At 34.3% G+C, this 19,483-nt stretch overlaps 1 protein-coding gene across 1 annotated transcript in view; it reads left to right on the forward strand.

The window, feature by feature from the left end:
- DTHD1 (death domain containing 1) overlaps positions 1-19,483 on the forward strand; it is a 61,656-nt gene that overhangs the window by 4,552 nt on the left and 37,621 nt on the right. The window contains exons 3-5 of the mRNA XM_006191178.2: positions 2,005-2,335; positions 4,886-5,065; positions 6,133-6,377. Coding sequence (XP_006191240.2) covers positions 2,005-2,335; positions 4,886-5,065; positions 6,133-6,377 — 756 coding nt within the window. The remainder of the gene's footprint in view (positions 1-2,004; positions 2,336-4,885; positions 5,066-6,132; positions 6,378-19,483) is intronic.

The raw sequence follows: 19,483 nt of genomic DNA on the forward strand, positions 1-19,483 counted from the left end.
AGAAATGACTCAAAGCATCAACTAATGAGTCACTGCTGAACCACTCCCTCTGACACCTCCTTTAGGTGTTCCCTAGTGAGCGATTTCCTCTCTGTGGCATGCAAACCAATTTTGCTTGGCTTGCATGTTTGAGAAGATGACTACTCATTGCGATCCCTCAGGCTAGGAAGCCATCATGCCACAAAAAAGATGAATCTCATAAACAAAACCTAGCTTGGAACCTCTTGTGCATCCTCCCTGGAGAGCGTTCTGAAAAAAGCCCCTCTCTTCCAGGGTAGTTGTCCTAGTGTGTACAAACTCAAAGGGAAACACCACTAGAATAAACCAATGTGATCGTTTTAGTGGCTGGACTAGATCTATTTGATTAGGGCTAGGGGAAATAGAAGCATTTACAGGGTTCCTCACCCTACTTTGTCTGTCAGCCTTTTGGAAGAATGCATTGAGATGGTTGTCCAGGGCACGAGGAGGGTCATATTTGACGTTACATAAGACTGGATCATTGTCTCCTCTATTAAACAGTGTATCTCATTTTCTGAAGTACCATCATCACCATTATCAGAGAATACTCAGACAGAACCATGTGCTGGGTCATTTTCTATTCCTTCTAAGGTCATGGGTTCAGAATTATAAATACAAATAACTCTCTGCAATTTCAACATTTTTTTTAGATTTCTAGGCTAGAGGGCACTGTAAAAGTCGATTGACTACTAATTGAAAAATAGTTAAAACCTGATTATTCTACAACTGGGTACTAATGCTGCATTTTACAGAGATCCTCTTATTTTTAACACTGCTTACATTTCAATCATTTCACTGGTATGAAACGAGAAGTAGCAAGGAGAAACATAAAGTGGTAGTTTTAATGTAGAGATATAGCATTTATGGAGCACTCATTTTGTGTTAACTCACTATTATAAGAAGTTCAAATATTTTATCTTATTCAATCTTCACACTGTTGTAGATTTAGTATTAGTTTCAATTTTGTAATGGATAAAGAAACCAGTGTTTTGGAATGATTTGAGGAAGTATGATATTATACTAGGAAGTCTGGGGTTTTGAGTTAAAGATGGATGGATTCAGTTATTGATTCTACGACTTACCACCTGTATGATCTTCAGCAAGTTAAATTTTCTAAACCTCAGTTACCTTATCTGTAAAATGGTACTGCCTGACTCCATAGTATGAGGATTAAATGAAATAATGTGTAGCCTAAAACCTGGTTCATAGAAAGAGCTAAAGTATTTTAATAATAATTATTAATGTTGAAGGTCAAACAAATAGTAAGGGACTGACCTCAAAATTGAATTCAATCTGTAAGACTCTAAAATCTTTGGCAAAGGTGATGGTACAAAAAGCAACAGTAAAACCAATTGTCAAAATAAGCTTTTGAATTGATTCTTTGAGAATTGTAAATATTCTAATTACCTTGATTAATCATAAATTCACAGTACTTTTGTACCTTTCTCAATTTTTCTTAAAAATACAATAAACATCATCATTAGATCTAAGGTGTTTAAACAATTCCAATACTACATATATATATAAATTCAAATATCAAAATTTAGAAAATTACTCAGGTATTAGGACTTGGTTTATCAAGAAGCTTCCAGCAATTTTAAGATTCATATTTGAATGAACAAAATTGAGGAATAAATCGACTGCTTAAATAATTATACTAATAACAATAGTAACAAGAGTAACAGTAGCTAACATATACAGTATCTACTATGTGCCAGGCATAGCTTTTTAATTTCTTAACTCATAATAGTTCATTTAATTCTCACAGCCTTCCTATGAGATACATATTATTTTATCGTCACTTTACAGTTGATGAAACTGAAGCACAGAGAGGCTGAGTACCTTGCCCAAAGTCACCGTCAGTAAGTGGGAGAGTGGGAGTCATAGCAAGACAATATGGGGCTACGACTTGTGCTTCTATGCATTTCACTGCATAGTCCATAATTCAAATAACTGAAAAAATGATGTCCTTTTTTCCCCCTGCAGATTTCTTGATGTGCTGAGTGACGATACTGTCCCCCAAGTGTCTTGTTATATTACAGCACCATCCTATGTTCTACAACATCTAGAATGCCGGATAATTAATAGCATGAGTTCTTTAACAGTGAGCGATAATGAAGAATTGGTCAGCAATGTCATCACTGTTAAGTGCTCAGATATGGAAAAGAGAATTCCATTTCCAATAAGCATTGCAATTCCATTTGCTGCACGTTACAGGGGAAATTACAGAGACATCATGGTGAAAGTGTCTGACGTAAACATGCAATCAAGTTACCTGACTCCAAATTCACTGGAAGGAATGAGAGGAAGTTACAAGGTCAGTAAATCCTTGGCTACATCTACATTTGCTGTTTCACTCCTCTTCTAAATATTATACAGGCTAGTATAGATACAGTTGCTCCACTGGTAACAAATGGAAGGGTTGATTAAGATTTATGCCAGTAAATTCGTGCTTTTTCTGTTTTTTCTCCTTGCCGACCATAAAGGTCACAGAGCAGAGCTTATTGGTCAAATTAGGGAATGAAGAACTTAAGTGTAGGGCCCATAAAGTGTTATCATTTTGCCTGGGAAGCAAAGCCAACATCATGGTTTAATCAGCTTCAAGCCTTTGACTAGCTTTAGATGAACATTTCTTGTGATGGTCTAAATTTAAAAATTCTAGAATCCCCAGATGATAGTAGTTTATTTTTATCATTCATGGATTGGAAAAATATGTAAAAAATAAACAATTTGTTTGTGTGTGTGCCTTGAGATAGTTATTAAGTCTACAAATCATGTTTTTAGTCTGTGCATGGAAAACAGTATATGTGGTAGTTAGGAGGTGGGTTGTGGAGGAGGACTGGCTTGGTCTGAAGTTTGGTTCCTACACTTTCTTGCTATGTGAGCTTGAGTAAATTATGTAACCTCACTATGACTCAATTCCTTCATCTAAAAACTGAACACAACAGTGTCTACCTGATAGGGTCATAACGATTAAATGAAAAAAAAAATGCTCTTAAGAAGATAAAAGGAAGCCTATAAACACATGCTAGTAGCTAATAAATTGTCATTTTTCATGGTAGACTTTTTTATAATAACTCCAAAGCCATCTACGGAGATAAATTCATATGTTTTGAAGAAGATATATACACAATTATTAAACTTAGCATAGAGTTGATGGGAACTAAAATTTAAAGTTCTTCTGTGGACCACTGAACTTACTTTTAAACAATTAAAATATTTCTCTTTTCAGTTTTATATAAGTTGTCATTATTTGAAGAGGAGGGCAAAGAATAAATATTAAAAAAAATCCACTCATACAAACAATTTTTTAATTCATCTCTTCCTTTTCTGACTTGGGTCTTTTCTGAGCTACAAACAAGATTATACATTTGAATATGAAAGCTAAGCCTGTTCTAATTATTTACTACTGTTCATGCAATTAAGACATTTTACATTTAGTCTAGGAAGCCTGTAAGTATAATAATCTAGTCAGCATTGCCCTTGATTGTGGCTGTTTAATCTTGACCACTCCACTGACTGTCACAAAAAAACAAAAACTTCATAGCACATGTGCTTTTCAACAAATAGACATGCAAGATGTTTAGTAATACAAGAGAAAAAAAGTAAGAGAACCATTGTCTACTGAAAAAACAAAGCATACACTTTTCTTTTTATGTTTTTCTAATTGTAGTTATCCCTATTTTTAACTAAAGAGAATTTAAACTCTGGATTCCTTCCAAATGTTTATGCGGTTCATATGACATTTATGAATTCTAATTCTGGAGTCAGATAAACTATCGTCAGAGTTCTATTCATGACGCGCCCCCACTTAAAAACCCTTCCGTTTCCCCAGAATCTGCCAAATACTCTAAATGCATGGCAACCACCACCAGTTCCCAGAAAACCCTTCTCTCTCTCTCACTGTTTCCCTCCAGCCAATTAGGAACATTCATCATGCCCTGAATTTTCCTAGCGATGGATTCACACAGAGAAATTGTGAAATCTCTTTCTTAGTCAGTTTTCAAATGATAGATTATTTTCCATTGTGATTGTCCTTGAAATGTTTGTGTGTGTGTCTGCATGATTATCCACTCATGCCAGGGTGGAGCCCGGCTGGTGTTTAGGGAAACATGAATAGACCAGATTACTTCTAAGTCTTCCTCTTCATTTTAAGCTTTGGTGATTATCTGAATAGATAATTCTGTTTTCATTTATGTACTCAGTTCCTTTTTGTGTGACAAAAAAGCTCGAATATGTCCCTGCATCTATGCACTCCAATTTTAAATGTCACTATGTGAAAAAGAAACACAAATGTGTCTCTTTGCAGTCATCTGCTCCCACTGCATGGAAGAGGGAAATAGAGAAAACGACTTTATCACGAGATTGTGAGTTGTCAGAAGGAGGAATTTACTGACAGTACGGGTGCTACAGTACTTGTGTAAACTACCCAAATGATGAAATTTCAGTCCTTGTAATTCCTAAAACAGTGTTAAATCTTCTGAGTAAAGGCCAATATTTAAAGTCCATGCTGGTAAAAGAGGATAGGATTCCAAAATAATTAATATTTGTGAAAACACTAAATGTGATTGCCCATTATACATTTACACTTTGGGGGAAATAATTTAATTTTAAAAATACATTTCTCTCTTTTCTGCTGTGTAGTCCAAATTTGAGAAACTCCTAATATCTACTACTTCATCTCATGAAAGGACCATCCTTTTGGGGTTAATGAAGTAATTCTCGACTGTGGGAGATTATAGGGACAGCATATAGTTTTTAGGGGTCTTTTTTCCCTTTCCACAGTCATACACAGCATGTACTCCCAGAACACTGCTGTATTGATGTCTTTTAATCTTATTGTCTTAATGTCCTTTAATCTATACAGGGGGCCTGTGCTGAAGTGAAAGTTTACAAGTTGGGTATCTTTTCTGTTGTGTCTTGTTTAAAGAAAGAGTCTTTTACAGTAACAAAGAAAGGCCTTACTCTTAAGCCAAGCATGGATCCCAGAATATCCTTAAATTACCCTCCAGGAGTTTTCAGCTCACCAGTGCTTGTACAGTTAAAGGTAAATATTAAAAGCTGGTGGGTTTCTTCTCCTAGATTTTGTGGGCCATCAAACATGGTCCTAAAAGGATGAAGAAGACATAAATATGTAAAATAATAGTAAATGAATTTTTCTCCTATAGTTTTAATGATCTAACGCTAGTGTCATCAGTGATACAGTGACGATTTGGAGCATATTGAATCTCATTCCAAAATAAATCCTTGCCTTATTTGAAAGTCTTTTCTAGCTATTTTTTTTTTCTGTTGTTTTGTTTATGATATTTGTTGACAAAAAAAAAATACTGAATATCTATGATAGAATTGATGCCAGACATTGGGACTTTCATCTGATTCAAGATTTCCACCTGAGAGGATGGCTAAATAAGAGGCTAATCAATTAAAAATTTATGATTATGAATATTTGGTTACATTTAATTTGGGGGATGAGGATTTAATACACACAAACATTATTTGCAAGGTGTACAATGATGCATCAATGTACAGTTTAGAAGACATGTTTCCTCAATATTTCCTATCCTTCTGGCCTCAACTCTCCCTCAAGCTCTCCCTGTTTCTCCATTGTTACTGTAAGTGGTAAATGAAGAAGAAAAGTTAGGGAGAAAACATAAATAATGTATTTATAAATATTTTCCATAAACGTTGAAATTTTGGAATTATGCTAGATTTTTTGTTAGCCATTTTTATATGAGAGGAAACAAATAAATATAGTCTTGTTTTTCTAGTTTCTGAAAATCACCCGCTCTAACAATAGTTCTAATTAGAAATTATGTAAAATGTCTATTTTATTTTCTAGGTCACTTTGTTGCCTACAATTAAGTGTGTTTCTCAGTTATTTATAACATAGGAGAGGGAACCTAGATTTCAGAAAGGCTTTCTAAAGAGAGGACCAAATGCTGTGCTCTTTTATAAACAATTGTAGTGTTGATTCCAGCCAATAAGGTATAGAAAAAGTATAAAACTATGTTCTATTAAATTTTCAGAAAACTGACTCAGAAATGTGCTGATATTTTGCATCCTTTGCTATCAAAATACAGGAATATATATATATATATTTTTTTCTTTGTTTAGGTCCAACCAATTGACCCATCTCTGGTGGCATATTTAAAAGCTCAGCAAGATACTTTCTACTCACTACTCTCCACAAGCCCTCTGATTCATGTTCAGCACCCATCAACACACCTTTTCCAGAAGCCAGTCACTGTATTCCTACCTTGTTCTCCACACCCTGATAAAAAAAATCTTGGATCTGAGATAGATCATAAAACAGCAACTAGTGCCATGACAAACAGAATCATACCTTTATACCTCAACCGGTGAGTTAGACCTTACTGTCACTAATTAACTTGATGGTAAACAAAGAAACTTAAGTGATTAAAAATGTAACCAGATGTCATATTTAAATATCAGTACTGATATTATGAAATATTTTTAATGTAGAAAAAAATATTGTGGATCCAGAAGGGTAATGATTTTAGCTGTAAAGTGTCCAAATGTATGCTATGTGATAAGATTGACACAAAAGAGGTAAAATTAATCCTTGATTTCAAAAAAAAATTATATGATTAATTATAAAGATATGATATGATGATTTTAATTTCTGTGGTTAAGAGTGTTCTATTAATGTGGGGAAAAGATTAACCTGATCGTCTACAAAACAAGTTAAATTTGAGTCTATATTTACCATGTAGGCAGTTTCCTTTCTCTCCTAATTTCTATAATTAAACAAAATCCTCATGAATAAGACTAATTTACATACTGAGTAACTAGCCAGAGATGAAATCAGAAGTGAAATGCTAATAACAAATAGGGTACACTGAGTAATACTAATTCTGATCTTAATTCCTGTCCTTTCATTTAATACTTTTTTCCCTAATAAGAAAGGAAGAAGGGAAACTTTCTATTCTTTGGTTCTGAAGGGAAATTTTTTTCTTCTTTGAAAAACCATCGGAGGGAGAAACAACTTCAGACATTTGATTGAAATAATAACTACTATTAACTGAGAAGCTACTATTTGCCGGGTTCCTTTTGTAGATTCTCATCCAACCTCCCCACCACCTTACCTTCATTTCATCAGTAAGAGATTGAAACTCAATGAGACTAAGAACTAGTACAACTATCTGTAGGTTGATACTACTTTCAACCCTACTGTGGGGTGAAAATTTTACAAAAACAAAAAAAAATTCTGGAAACTTCTCCAAAGCAAAACTTGAATTTGCTACAAACTGGCAACTATTTACATAGTGTTTACTCTGTACTAAGTATTATAAGTAATCTTGAAATAATTAAAAGTATACAGGAAGATACGTGCAGGTTATATGCAAAGACTGTGCCATATTTTACTTGAGGGACTCGAGCATCCACAGATTTTGGTATCTGTGGGGTCCTGGAATCAATGTCTTGTGGACATCGAGGGAGGATGGACTAAGGCTTGGTCTGGACTCAAGTATCTCCATTTCTAGTCATGACTATATGTAGTCATCATCTGTTCAGTTTGAGGCTGCAAAACTAGCAATTGAGAAGTGGAATATTTGCACTTCCCACTGTATTTCTAATTTAGGAAGCTGGCAATAGTAGAACACTGGGTTGTGGCTAGGAGAAGTTAGACTTCCCCTAGTGTTAGCTAAGTGAGAGGTGACATAGAAATATAGGCATGATTCAGATTTTTGCTACTTGGGAAATTATACTCCAATTGGCAACTGAGTTAATCCGTGTTCCTGTCTATCATGGTAAAGTAAGATTTAAAACCAAAAATATCCTGGAACTTCCAATTTAAAATGTATTAGTCTAACAGATTAAGACATTCACTTTCAAATACCCCCAAATACATATACATATGTATTTTATATACATATATACCAGACACACACACACACACACACACATATATTTAAAGGTGAGCATGTAACTCTAAAAATTGATTCCAACTGTTGACCTATTGCTAGAATCTAGTAAGAATTTCTATTGTCCATTTGGTAGATTGCAAAGGATTAATGAAAAATAATTTGTGCCTGACATGTACTTTACATCATAAAACAAAGCAGCTCCATTTGCCAGAAAGATGATAGAAAAAACAATTTTCCTGTCCCTGATTGTTAATCGCATAGTCTGTGTATACTAATGAGAATATAAATGTGTCCCTGTAATACACACATATTTGTGGAAGTGACTAGATGAGAGTTTCTTTGCCCCTCCTTTGCTATATTTCCACATCCCTCAGAAACAACAGGGCAGAATGTGGAAAGAAATTGGAAATTTGTAATTAAAAAAAAAAGTGAAGTTGCTGAAAGCATAGGGGTAAAAGTAGAGGCAATAAGAGGCCTAATAGACATTCATGCTGAGGGTGGCATGTTTTCACACACTTAATCGATTCAAAGCATCGGAAAACTAGTCAGCACAGATAGGAGAAGGTTACACCTCTGCCCAGAGAAATTATACTCAGTAAAAATGACTAGACACTGAAAATTGGTTTAGAAAGTATGCACACGGATCTGCCCTCTAGATCTGTGAAAGAGATTTAAGTGGCTACCAAACTGAAAAGTGGGTGGACAAATATTCATTCAAAGATAGGAAAAAAAATCCAAATTCTCCATGATGTCTTAAGGAAAAAAAATCAATACCAATCAACACCAAGATTTCAAAAGAAGAACAAAAATAACAACAACAACAACAACAAAAAACTATAGACATAAGGAAATAGGACATCATCCTGACATTTCACAGTAATTTGAATAATGAGAATTATAGTTACCTGGAGAATATTATAGAAATCTATTTTGTAAGTTTGGTAGTACCCAGTAAGCAAAATTTCTAAGAAACAGAAAGCCATCAGGATAGACCAGGAGAAGTGTAAAGGACAACAGGATGAGACACAAAGATTACAAGCTGAGATGAAAAGTCACCAAGTATGATAAGGACTCATCTGAAGTTATGTAACCTAATAATTACAAGAACCATTGAAAAAGAGACCAAAATGACCGTAAAAGAAGCAATAATCAAAGGCGTAGTTAAATGTAATTTGCTGATGTTGATTAAAACTTTGAGTTAGAAAGTCTGATTTCAAAATTTATGAAAAAATCCCATATTTAGACATAATATGGCAAATTAAACTGTACATTTAAATAAAACATACATTTTATAAGCATCCATTCAGCAGAAATAGATTAAGTAAAAAGGATAAAATCAGTCTAGTCCCAGTTTCATTCTTTGTAGCAGTGAATATCAAGGAAAAATGGACTAAAACCTTCAAAGGGAAGGGTTTTCATCTAAAAAAAAGTGTTTTGTTTTTTTTTTAAATACAGGGGCTCACAAAATGTGCTACTCACATGTTCTTACAATAAATCAGTAGATAAAATTAATGGGCTGATTTGATAAAATAAAATTTAAGAAATCAAGAATAGAGAGTCATTCTTATTTTCAAAAATCTGGAATTGAACATAAATAATATAAAAGCAAAAAGAAAAAGACAAAGTAAAGTTCATATGGCAAAAAGATAACAGAAAGAAAACAAGAAAACAGTATGATGACAAAAAGATTATATAAATAAAATCATCAGTTGTATTAAATAAATATAGATGGGTTAAACATAACTTATACCATTGTCCATCTTAATCTTAATGTTTAATATTTTAAAAAATATTTTATATGCTGTATTTGTAAAGACTTCCTTTGGTTTATTATATATTTTACCAGTTTTACTGTCAGTTTAAGCTGCTTATTTTAATAATTAGAATTGGCATTTCTAAAAGGCTATTGCTGTATTTTAAAAACCTTTTTCCAAGTTACCCCTGTATCAGTATGCTTTCTATTTCTTCTTTTATTCCTTTAATCATTGCAAACAGTTACATTTTATTTCTCATTTGGATTATTCGATCACCTATTAGCATGATGTTATTAACTATGATACCTGTTAGCATGGTGTCATCTAGTAAAATGCCTATCATCACTAATTCCGCTCCGTATCTCTTAGCTTTAGAAATTCATTTCCAAGTATTGATTATAATTTTTGATCAGATCAGCTTTCCTCCTCCCCTCCCCTTCCACGCAGAGAGCTTCTGTGTGCTTCACTGGTGCTTTCTTGAGCTAACATTCAGTGGGATTTGGGTTGTTTTTGTTGTTTCTTATTTCATGGCCAGTGCTGCCCTTTGGGGATTCCAGTTTTATGAGTGAGTTAGTTCCAGCTAACAACAGTTGGAGGCTGTATCTCATGTGCCTGAGTGAGTGTTAAACTCCAGCCCCCCCACCCCCAACATCGGGCGTGTGTGCATGGTTGGTGGGGTAGGGACAGCCTGATAAGAGTGGGAGGGTTCCTAGAATCAGTCCCTCACGTTCCCTAGGGAGGAAAGAGAATCCTAGCTTTTTGCAATTCCCCTCCCCCCAGATTTAGGGGATTTTCTTTCCACTTTTTGAGTTCCTCTAATTTGTGTGTGTGTGTGTGTGTGTGTGTGTGTGTGTGTGTGTGTGTGTGTGACATTTAGTCCAGTGTTCTAGGACTGCCATTTGTCATTGATTCCGTTGGCCAAGGTCCAATTTCGTTTTTTTCCTCCATTTCCTTGCCTTCCTTAGTACATGATCTCTCTGCTAGGAAACCCTTTTTCTACCATGTTTAGCTGAAGACCTCTCATTTATTCTGTAAGCTGAAGCTCAAATATTTCCCTATCTGTCAAGACGCTCTGTGATCTCGGGGAGGGACTGACTGTTCCTCTCTTTGTGGCAGCCCTATTTGTGAACATCCTCTATCATGCTGTAATGCTAGGATATTCCCTCTCCCATCTATCTTCACTCAGCGTAATTGCAGCATAGTAGCTGGCCATGTTGAATTCGGTGAAGCAAATATATTAATGAGTAAATTTGTGGAAATGTAAGTTGTGCTATTAATTCTCTATACTTTCTGACAATACTAAATTGGTAAGTTACAATATGCTCTGTTGCTATTAGTGCTAGAAATGGGAGATGCATTTTCCCTATCCAGTGGAGCAGACAACGATCAAATGAGAACCTATATGAATTATTTATTTAACATTCTTTCATCAAAGGGTGAATGTCAGTTGAACATTTTCTGTGGAAATGGAAACACACTGAAGCAATCCATGCCCCATAAAACGAAAAGATAAAACCAATTTGAGGCAAAAACATAGGCTGAATATAAAGAATAAAAGATCTTTATTGCAATACATTCTTACATGTGTGAATGATTTCTCGGGGGAAAAAAATGAGTCACTTAATTATGAGCCAGAAAAGATTTCTTGACAGTAATGGAAGGAGAAATTAATTTACTGAATAGAAACGTATTCCATATTATGCAATAAAATATGTTTGAGAGTTAGATGGGAAATTTTTTTTTGCATGAAAAATGCCATTTCTACATAGTGCTATTGGTTTTAAGGTTATCTATTCAAATGTAGTATGTGAGTCGTATACAAGAATACCTGTACAATATATGCATCATATCACAAAAAGTATTAAAATGGGCAAATTGGTACAGCTACCACATAACTTCAGAAATGAGATAACATCAATACAATAATATTTCCTTAGTTGGCTCCTCATTCCATTTCTTGCCTCCTTAACATAATTGCTCTTCATTTTCACCAAAGTTAACCACTATTTGGAAATTTTAAGTCATTCCTTTGCTTTTCTTTCATTCTTAGTTTTATCACATACGTTTTTATTCATCCCTATACAATGTCTTCTTTGGCTTGCTGTTTGTGAAAATGACACCCTACTATGGTCTTATGGTCTTGCCCTTTCATTTATAGTTGGATAAAGTTCATTTTCATTTCTATATAATATTCTGTTGAATAATTTCATATTTCACTTATCAATGTTCTTACTGCTGGACATTTGAGTAGTTTTCAATTTTTGCTAATACAAATAGTACTATTATGATTAGTCTTCACTCAAAGTACTTCACTACAAGTACTTCTTTAGAGTGTATACCCAGAAGTCTTGTTGAGTCATGGGGGTATGCACATGTACAATTTCACAAGTTTTATGAACTGGTAGAACTAAACTTCAAACTCCCACTCTTGCCCCTTATCTTTTCTAGCTTTGTATATTTTCAGACTTTATAATTTTGAAAATCAAATAGGTGTAAAATGGGTCTCATCTGGTTTTAATCTGTAATGCTCTGATCACAATGAAGGTAACATATTTCATAATGTCTTTTGTTAGCCATTTGTGTTTTCTTATGTGAAATGTCTGTTAATTTCTTTGCTAATTTTTTAATTTTTTACACTGATTTATAAGATTATCTATATTCTCAATGCTAATCCTTTGCCAGTTTGTGGCCTTTATTTTTATATTCATGTGCCAAATTTATTATACTTTTCTTTTATGATTAGTGCTTTTTGTCTAGTCCTAAAATACTTCTATCTCCTGAAATTATAAAAATGTTCTTCTCTGCTATCTTATAATTTTAAAGACTTTAATTTCATGTAAGTCTTCAAGCCATCTGAAATTGGCTTTTATATACAGTGTGAGGTAGGAATTCATTTTTTTCTAATGCGGGTAATGTTTTAGCAGCATGATTCATTGAATGATTCTTTCCCCAACAACCTGCAATGCCTCCTCTGTCATATAACAAGTTTCCTTATTCTGAGTTGTTCCTCTGGTCAGTCTTTTTGAGCCAATCTAACACCATCATAATTATTAAGGCTTTATAATAAGTCTATATATGGTAGGTAAATCACATCACATTCTTCTTATTTAGGAGAATTTTTGTTCTTTTTTTCTTGAAACTTTCCCATTCATATAAAATAGAATCAGTTTATTAAGGTCCACAAGAACAAACTCTGTTGGGATTTTGCTAATAATTGCCTGTGACATATGGGTCAGTTTGGAGAAAAATGACATCATTAGCATATTAAGTCTTTTAATCTATTTCCTACAATATATGCTTCTATCAGTGTAGTTTTCTAATGTCTTTCATTGAAGTGTTATAAGACTCTCCACACATGTACTACACATGCTTTGCTAGGTTTATTCCTAGATACTTTATAGTTTTGACTACTATTAACAATATTCAAAATTTTGGTTTTCTCTATTGGGGATATATATATTTATATGTATGTATATATGTGTGTGTGTATATATGTATGTATATATGTGTGTATATATATATATATATATATATATACACACACACATATATGAATATATGTAGTGGATTTTTCTACAATGGTATTGAAGCCAGCCACCTTTCTAAATCTTCTCATTATTTCTAATATTTTCTTTTTGAGAATTCCTTCAAGTTTTCTATGTAAATTCTTGCATCATCTTTAAGCAATGATAATTTTGTTTTTCCTTCCAGTCATCATGTTTATGCATTTAATTAATTTTGAGTTAATTTTTGTATGTGGTCTAAGTCCAATTTCATTCTTCTGTATACAGATATCCAGTTTTCACCAAACCATTTATTGAATAGGATAGCCTTTCTCCATTGTGTGTTCTTGGCATCCTTGTCATAGATCAATTGACTATAGATGTGTGGATTTATTTCTAGGTTCTCCATTCTGTTCCATTGGTCTATATGTCTGTTTTTATGCCAATACCACACTGTTTTGATTACTGTAGCTTTGTGGTACCTCCAGCATTGTTCTTCTTGCTCAAGATTGCTTTGGCTATTCAGGATCTTTTTTGGTTCTATATGAATTTTAGAAATTTTTTTTCTATTTCTGTAAAAAATACCATTGGGATTTTGATAGGGATTGTATTGAATCTGTAGATCACCTTGGGTAGTACAGAATATTAATTCTTCCAGTCTACAAACATGAGACATTTTTCCATTTGTCTGCATATCATTTTCCTTGAATAGAATTTTGCTCGGTGTTACAGTTACCTATCTCTTCATATCAAAATACTCCCCCAAAAAACCACTTCACTAGTTCTCATGATTCTGTAGTTTGTTTGGGGCCTCAGCTGGAAGGTTGTTTTGTTTATCTTTTTAGAGTCTGTTATGCATTGCAGTAAGAGAGTGTCTGATGTTGGGAAGTCCAAGATAGCATTATTCACGTCTGGAGGCTTGGCAGTGGTAGCTGGTATGCAGAAGTGGTTGGGCCTTGTTCTCTCTCCAAGGAGTCCCAAGGACTCTTTCTTTCCACCTGACTTCTCCATATCACCTCTTTCTGTCATGTGCTCTTTCCAGAAGAGTAGCTGGATTGCTGACATGAGGATCAGGACTTTCAAAAGTACAAAAGCAGATGCTGTGAGGCTTTCTTAATTCCTAAGCCTGTTATCAGATCATTACTTCTATAACAGTCTACTGATGGAAGTGAGTCACAGAGCTGACCCTAGTTCATTGTGGGGAAGTGTTACACAAGGACATGAATATTGGAGAGGCATGGGGAGTGTCTTTGGAGACCTGCTACCACATTTGGCGTAAGATTCTAGATTTACATTGTTTTTTTTTTTTCATTTCCTTGGTGATATTATGCTACTGTTTATGGATTTTACTACTGCTGCTGTGAAGACCTCAGTAAATTAGATTTTCATAACTTGACGGGTGATCTGCTTTATCTTCCTGGCTGCTTTTAAGATCTTTTCTTTGTACTTGGTGTTCTGCATTTTTCTATAATGTATCTAGATGTGAATTTTAAAAACTTTTTGTGAATATAATACATTGTGCTTTCTAACTGGAATTTTGTCCTTTCACATTTATGAAAAATTAATATATGTTTTCCAATCAAATATTGCCTCACCTCCACTTTATGCACTCTATTCTTCTAGGTATCCAGTGAGTTGTATGTTAGACCATGCCCTTCTAAATTCCATATTTCTTTTCTTTTCTTTTACATTTTCCATCTTCTTGTGTCTATATGTAAATGCTATATCCTGTGTACTGTTTTCACATTTCAGTTCAAGTGCCACAAATATTATATACTTTAAAATACACTTTTAATTTATGGTTGAGTTATTGTTTTCAGCAATTATATTTTTTACATCTTAAGATTCTTTGTAGCTCATATCCAGATATCCCTCATCATTCTTGATAGTCTCTTGCTGACTGCTTATTTTTAGACTATTCTTTATCTAATTAAACTTTTCATACATAGTTGTTTTCATTTGGTAGCTACTCATTCTAAGAAGTGTAGTTTTTGAGGGTGTTGCCTGTTGCTTCTGCCGACTGTGATCTATGGTATTTACCTCTTTACTTGTTTGGGGACTTTTGTTTGTGATCACATATAGATGAGATTCCTGCAGGCATAAAAGGAGCTGCTTTGTTCCAGATGGCATTTATTTCTGTCTTTGCTGAGAACCAGGTGCTACTTCCCTGGGACTACTTCAGCCTCCTTGAGAGTCTCAGTCAAGATCTCAAGTTCACCTTTTATGATGAGGATCTCAAGGATCACAGTTCTTTGTTCTGCTCACTTGATTATCACTTACAGTTTTATTCTCCTGTATCTAAGTTATTGGAAAAGAATTTGTCCTTATAGTAATCCCATTATTCCTGGCTGTTTGTTCCCTGACATTCAACCCTGGCTGCACTCATGTTTTGGAGGGGAATTTGAGACATTCCCTTAACATTCCTCCTGCTAAGTTCAAACCCCACCCCCAAATGCATTAAAAAGTATATTTATCAGGATCTAGTTGTTTAATATTAGGGACGGAGAGGCCTAGATTACTTACTCTCAATTTGTTATTTATAATCTTGTGTTTTGTGAATGTAATCTATAATATTTAAAAGATTCCACCTAAAAGGTCATTTTATTTATTTATTTATTTATTTATTTATTTATTTATTTATTTATTTATTTATTTATTTTATTTGTTTGTTTTATTGAAGTATAGTTGACAAATAACATTGAAAAATATTTGAAGCATAGATCACAGTGATTTTACATATGGATACATTGTGAAAAATTCCTTCAATCTACCCATCTACCTAATTAACACATCCATCACCTCACATACTGATCTTTTAAAAACATTTTGGTGGGAACATTTAAATTCTACTCTCTTAGCAAATTTCAACTATACAACGCAGTGCTATCAACTCCAATCACCATGTTTTATGTTAAGAAATAGTAGCTTTATAAGAAGTAAAGCCACACATGCCATACTTTTCTTTGTACTGATCAGCCAGTACTATACTGTCAGCATAGGTTAACCTCATTCAATAGAGTGAAATGGGTTTAGCAAAATTTTGAAGCAAATGCTTACTGAGAAAATATGATTTTTCACATTTATTAAATATGGAAATAGGATACTGGAAATATTTTTAGTTCATTATATACCTTTGTATGCAAAAGCATGTAATGTTACCTGTGGATTTGAAAGCCAAGCAAGGATGAATTTAATTTTCCAAATCAAAAAGAAACTGTCACCTAGAATAGCCAACACAATATTGAAGGAAAAGGACAAAACTGGAGGACTGACACTACCTGACTTCATGACCTGCTGTAAAGCTATGGTAATCAAGACAGTGTGGTACTGACAAAAGAAGAGACACACAGATCAATGGAACAGAATAGAGAGCCCAGAAGTAGATCTACAACCGATCTTTCACAAAGGAGAAAAGGCAATATAATGGAGCAAAAATAGTCTCTTCAACAAATGGGGCTGGAACAAGCGAATATCCATATGTGAAAAAATGAATGTAGACACAAATCTTATACCCTTCACAAAAACTAACTCAGAATGTAAACATAAATGTAAAACACGAAACTATAAAACTCCTAGAAGATAACATAGGTGAAGGCCTAGATGATCTTGGGTATGGTGATGAATTTTTAGACACAATACCAAAGGCATGGCCCTTGAAAGAAATAATTGGTATGCTGGACTTCATAAAATTAAAAACTTCTACTTTGGGAAAGATAATGTCAAGAGAATGAGAAGATGAACTACAAACTGGGAGAAAATATTTGCAAAAGACACATCTGATAAAGGACTGTTATCCAAAATATACAAAGAACTCCTAAAACCTGATTCAAAAATGGGCCAAAAATCTTAATAGACATTTTACCAAAGAAGAGATGCAATTGACAAATAAGCATTTGAAAAGATGATCCATATCATATGTCATCAGTGAGATGCAAATGAAAACAACAAGGAGATACCACTACATACCTAGAAGAATGGCGAAAATCCTGAACACTAACAACCTCAATTGCTGGTGAGGATGGGGAGCAGAAGGAATTCTCATTTGTTGCTAGTGGGAATGCAAAATGGTATACTCTGGAAGACAGTTTGTTTGTTTCTTAAAAAACTAAATATAATCTTACCATATGATCCAGCAATAGCACTCCTTGGTATTTCCCCCAAGGGAGTTAAAAATGTATATGCACACAAAAACCTGCACACAGATGTTAAAGCAGCTTTGTTCATAATTGTGAAAACTTGGAAGCAAGCAAGCTGTCCTTCAGCATGTGAATGAATGAATAAATAACATCCATATAATAAAATGTGTTTCAGCACCAAAAAGGAATGAGCTAACAAGCCACAGGAAGACATGGAGGAATCTTCAATGCATTTTGCTAAGTGAAGGAAGCCAATCTGAAAAGGCTACATACTTTATGATACAGACTGTGTGACATTCTAGAAAAGGCAAAACTATGAAGATAGTAAAAAAAATCAGTGGTTTTCAGAGTTTGGTGTTGGAGAGGGATGAACAAAAAGAACACAGACTTTTTGGGGTAGCGAGTATTTTCATGACCCTAAAAATTCTCTGTACTATGTGATAATGATAGATACATGTTATTATATATTTGTCAAGCCCACAGTATGTACAACACGAAGAGTGAACTCTACTGAAACTATGGACTTTGGGTGATTATGATGTATCAATATAAGTTCATCAACTGTAGCAGATGTACCACTCTAGTGGGGAATGTTGATCATGGAGGAGGCTATGTATGTATGGGGGCAGAAGATACATGGGAAATCTCCGTATCTTCCTCGTAATTTTGCTGTGAACTTAAAACTGCACTAAAAATATAGTCTAAAAAACAAACAAAGCTTTCCTTGAAAAGTTTCCTATTATGTCTATTTCTACTTACAGAGACAAAATATTGAGGTACCTTGGAACAGACCATTTTTATCTTAGGAAAAATCTTCTGCATGTCTTTCCATTGTGGCATTAAAGGCATCAGGACACTGTTAGATGTGAAAAAGGCAGCCTGGAGTAGATACCTGTTGGTTTGTCTATCTTGCCACTTTATTTTTGGGTAATTATACTGGAAATTATCTTCTCTATCCATGTGGCTCTAATGGGAGCTTTCATGTTCTTCAATGTCCCTATTATAACTGAATATTTAACCCAAAATGGGCCAATCATATTCCCTTAATGCCTGGAATTTTGGACATGGAGAGAGTTTTGTACTCAAGAAATAGCAAAATCAGTTATTCCTAAATAAACAAATTGATCTAATAAAGGTTGATTATGTTTTATGGAACTATTAGTACATAAAAATGTCATCTTTTGTGTTGTATGATCACGTGCTATCCACTACCAGGCAACACTAGTTGTCAAAGTTTGCTAATAGCATCCATGAAAGGAAGAGGTTAGTTGCAGAGCTGCTAAGAACAGCTGAGATAAATAAGGACGCCACTAAATTATTTAATTTCAGTATGAGTTGTATCTCTTATCATATTAAAGTCTAAATTTGAGGTGATAGATGTGCTCTCTAACCTTATTGCAGTAATAATTTTGCAATATATATAAGTATCAAGTCATCACATTGTACATATTAAGCTTGCACAATGTTACATGTCAGCTGCATTTCAACTGGAAAAAAATAAAGTCCAAATTTGATCTTTATATCATTAAGGACTTTTTTGACTTTAAGTGACAGAAATGCAAACCCAAAGTGCTCAAGGAAAAATGAATTCTTTGGTCCATGTAAATTAAAAATCTGGAAATGTATTTATCTTAATAGCTTTCTTGAACTAGAAAGAGCCCAGTCTCTCGTCTTCTCTGTCTGCCTTCCTCTGTGGCAATTCCATTCTCCAACATGCTTATTCCTCATGCTGGCAATATGGCTACATCATCAAAACCACAAGTTCAGTAGAAAAGAAGAATCTTTTATTCCCTGTGAGTATACGTAAAAGCCTGGGTCTTATTCTTACGCCAAATCTGTCACAAACCCGTCACTGAACAGATCACTGAGACTAAAAGGAAGTACTGGGGCAGACCAGCCTAGTTTATGGTATGATAACAATAACCTGTTTCACCAAAGACAGGCTGCTACCTGGTCATCCTCACCCCTAGACTGAAGCTGAAGGGCTCCCACTGTTTGGTTGCTATCATGGTGGTAGAAGAAAGAGCTTTGGATAGACCCGCACTAGCAATTAAATGCTTAACCTGAAAATGACAAAATGACTTTGTTCACTATTCATTAACCAGAACTAGTCACATGGCTCCACTCAACCACAGGCAACAAGGAAGTACGACCCTATCGTGCTCAGAATGAGGGGAAATTGG

The sequence above is a fragment of the Camelus ferus genome, chromosome 2 (assembly GCF_009834535.1).
Source record: "Camelus ferus isolate YT-003-E chromosome 2, BCGSAC_Cfer_1.0, whole genome shotgun sequence".
NCBI classification, from domain to species: Eukaryota; Metazoa; Chordata; class Mammalia; order Artiodactyla; family Camelidae; genus Camelus; species Camelus ferus.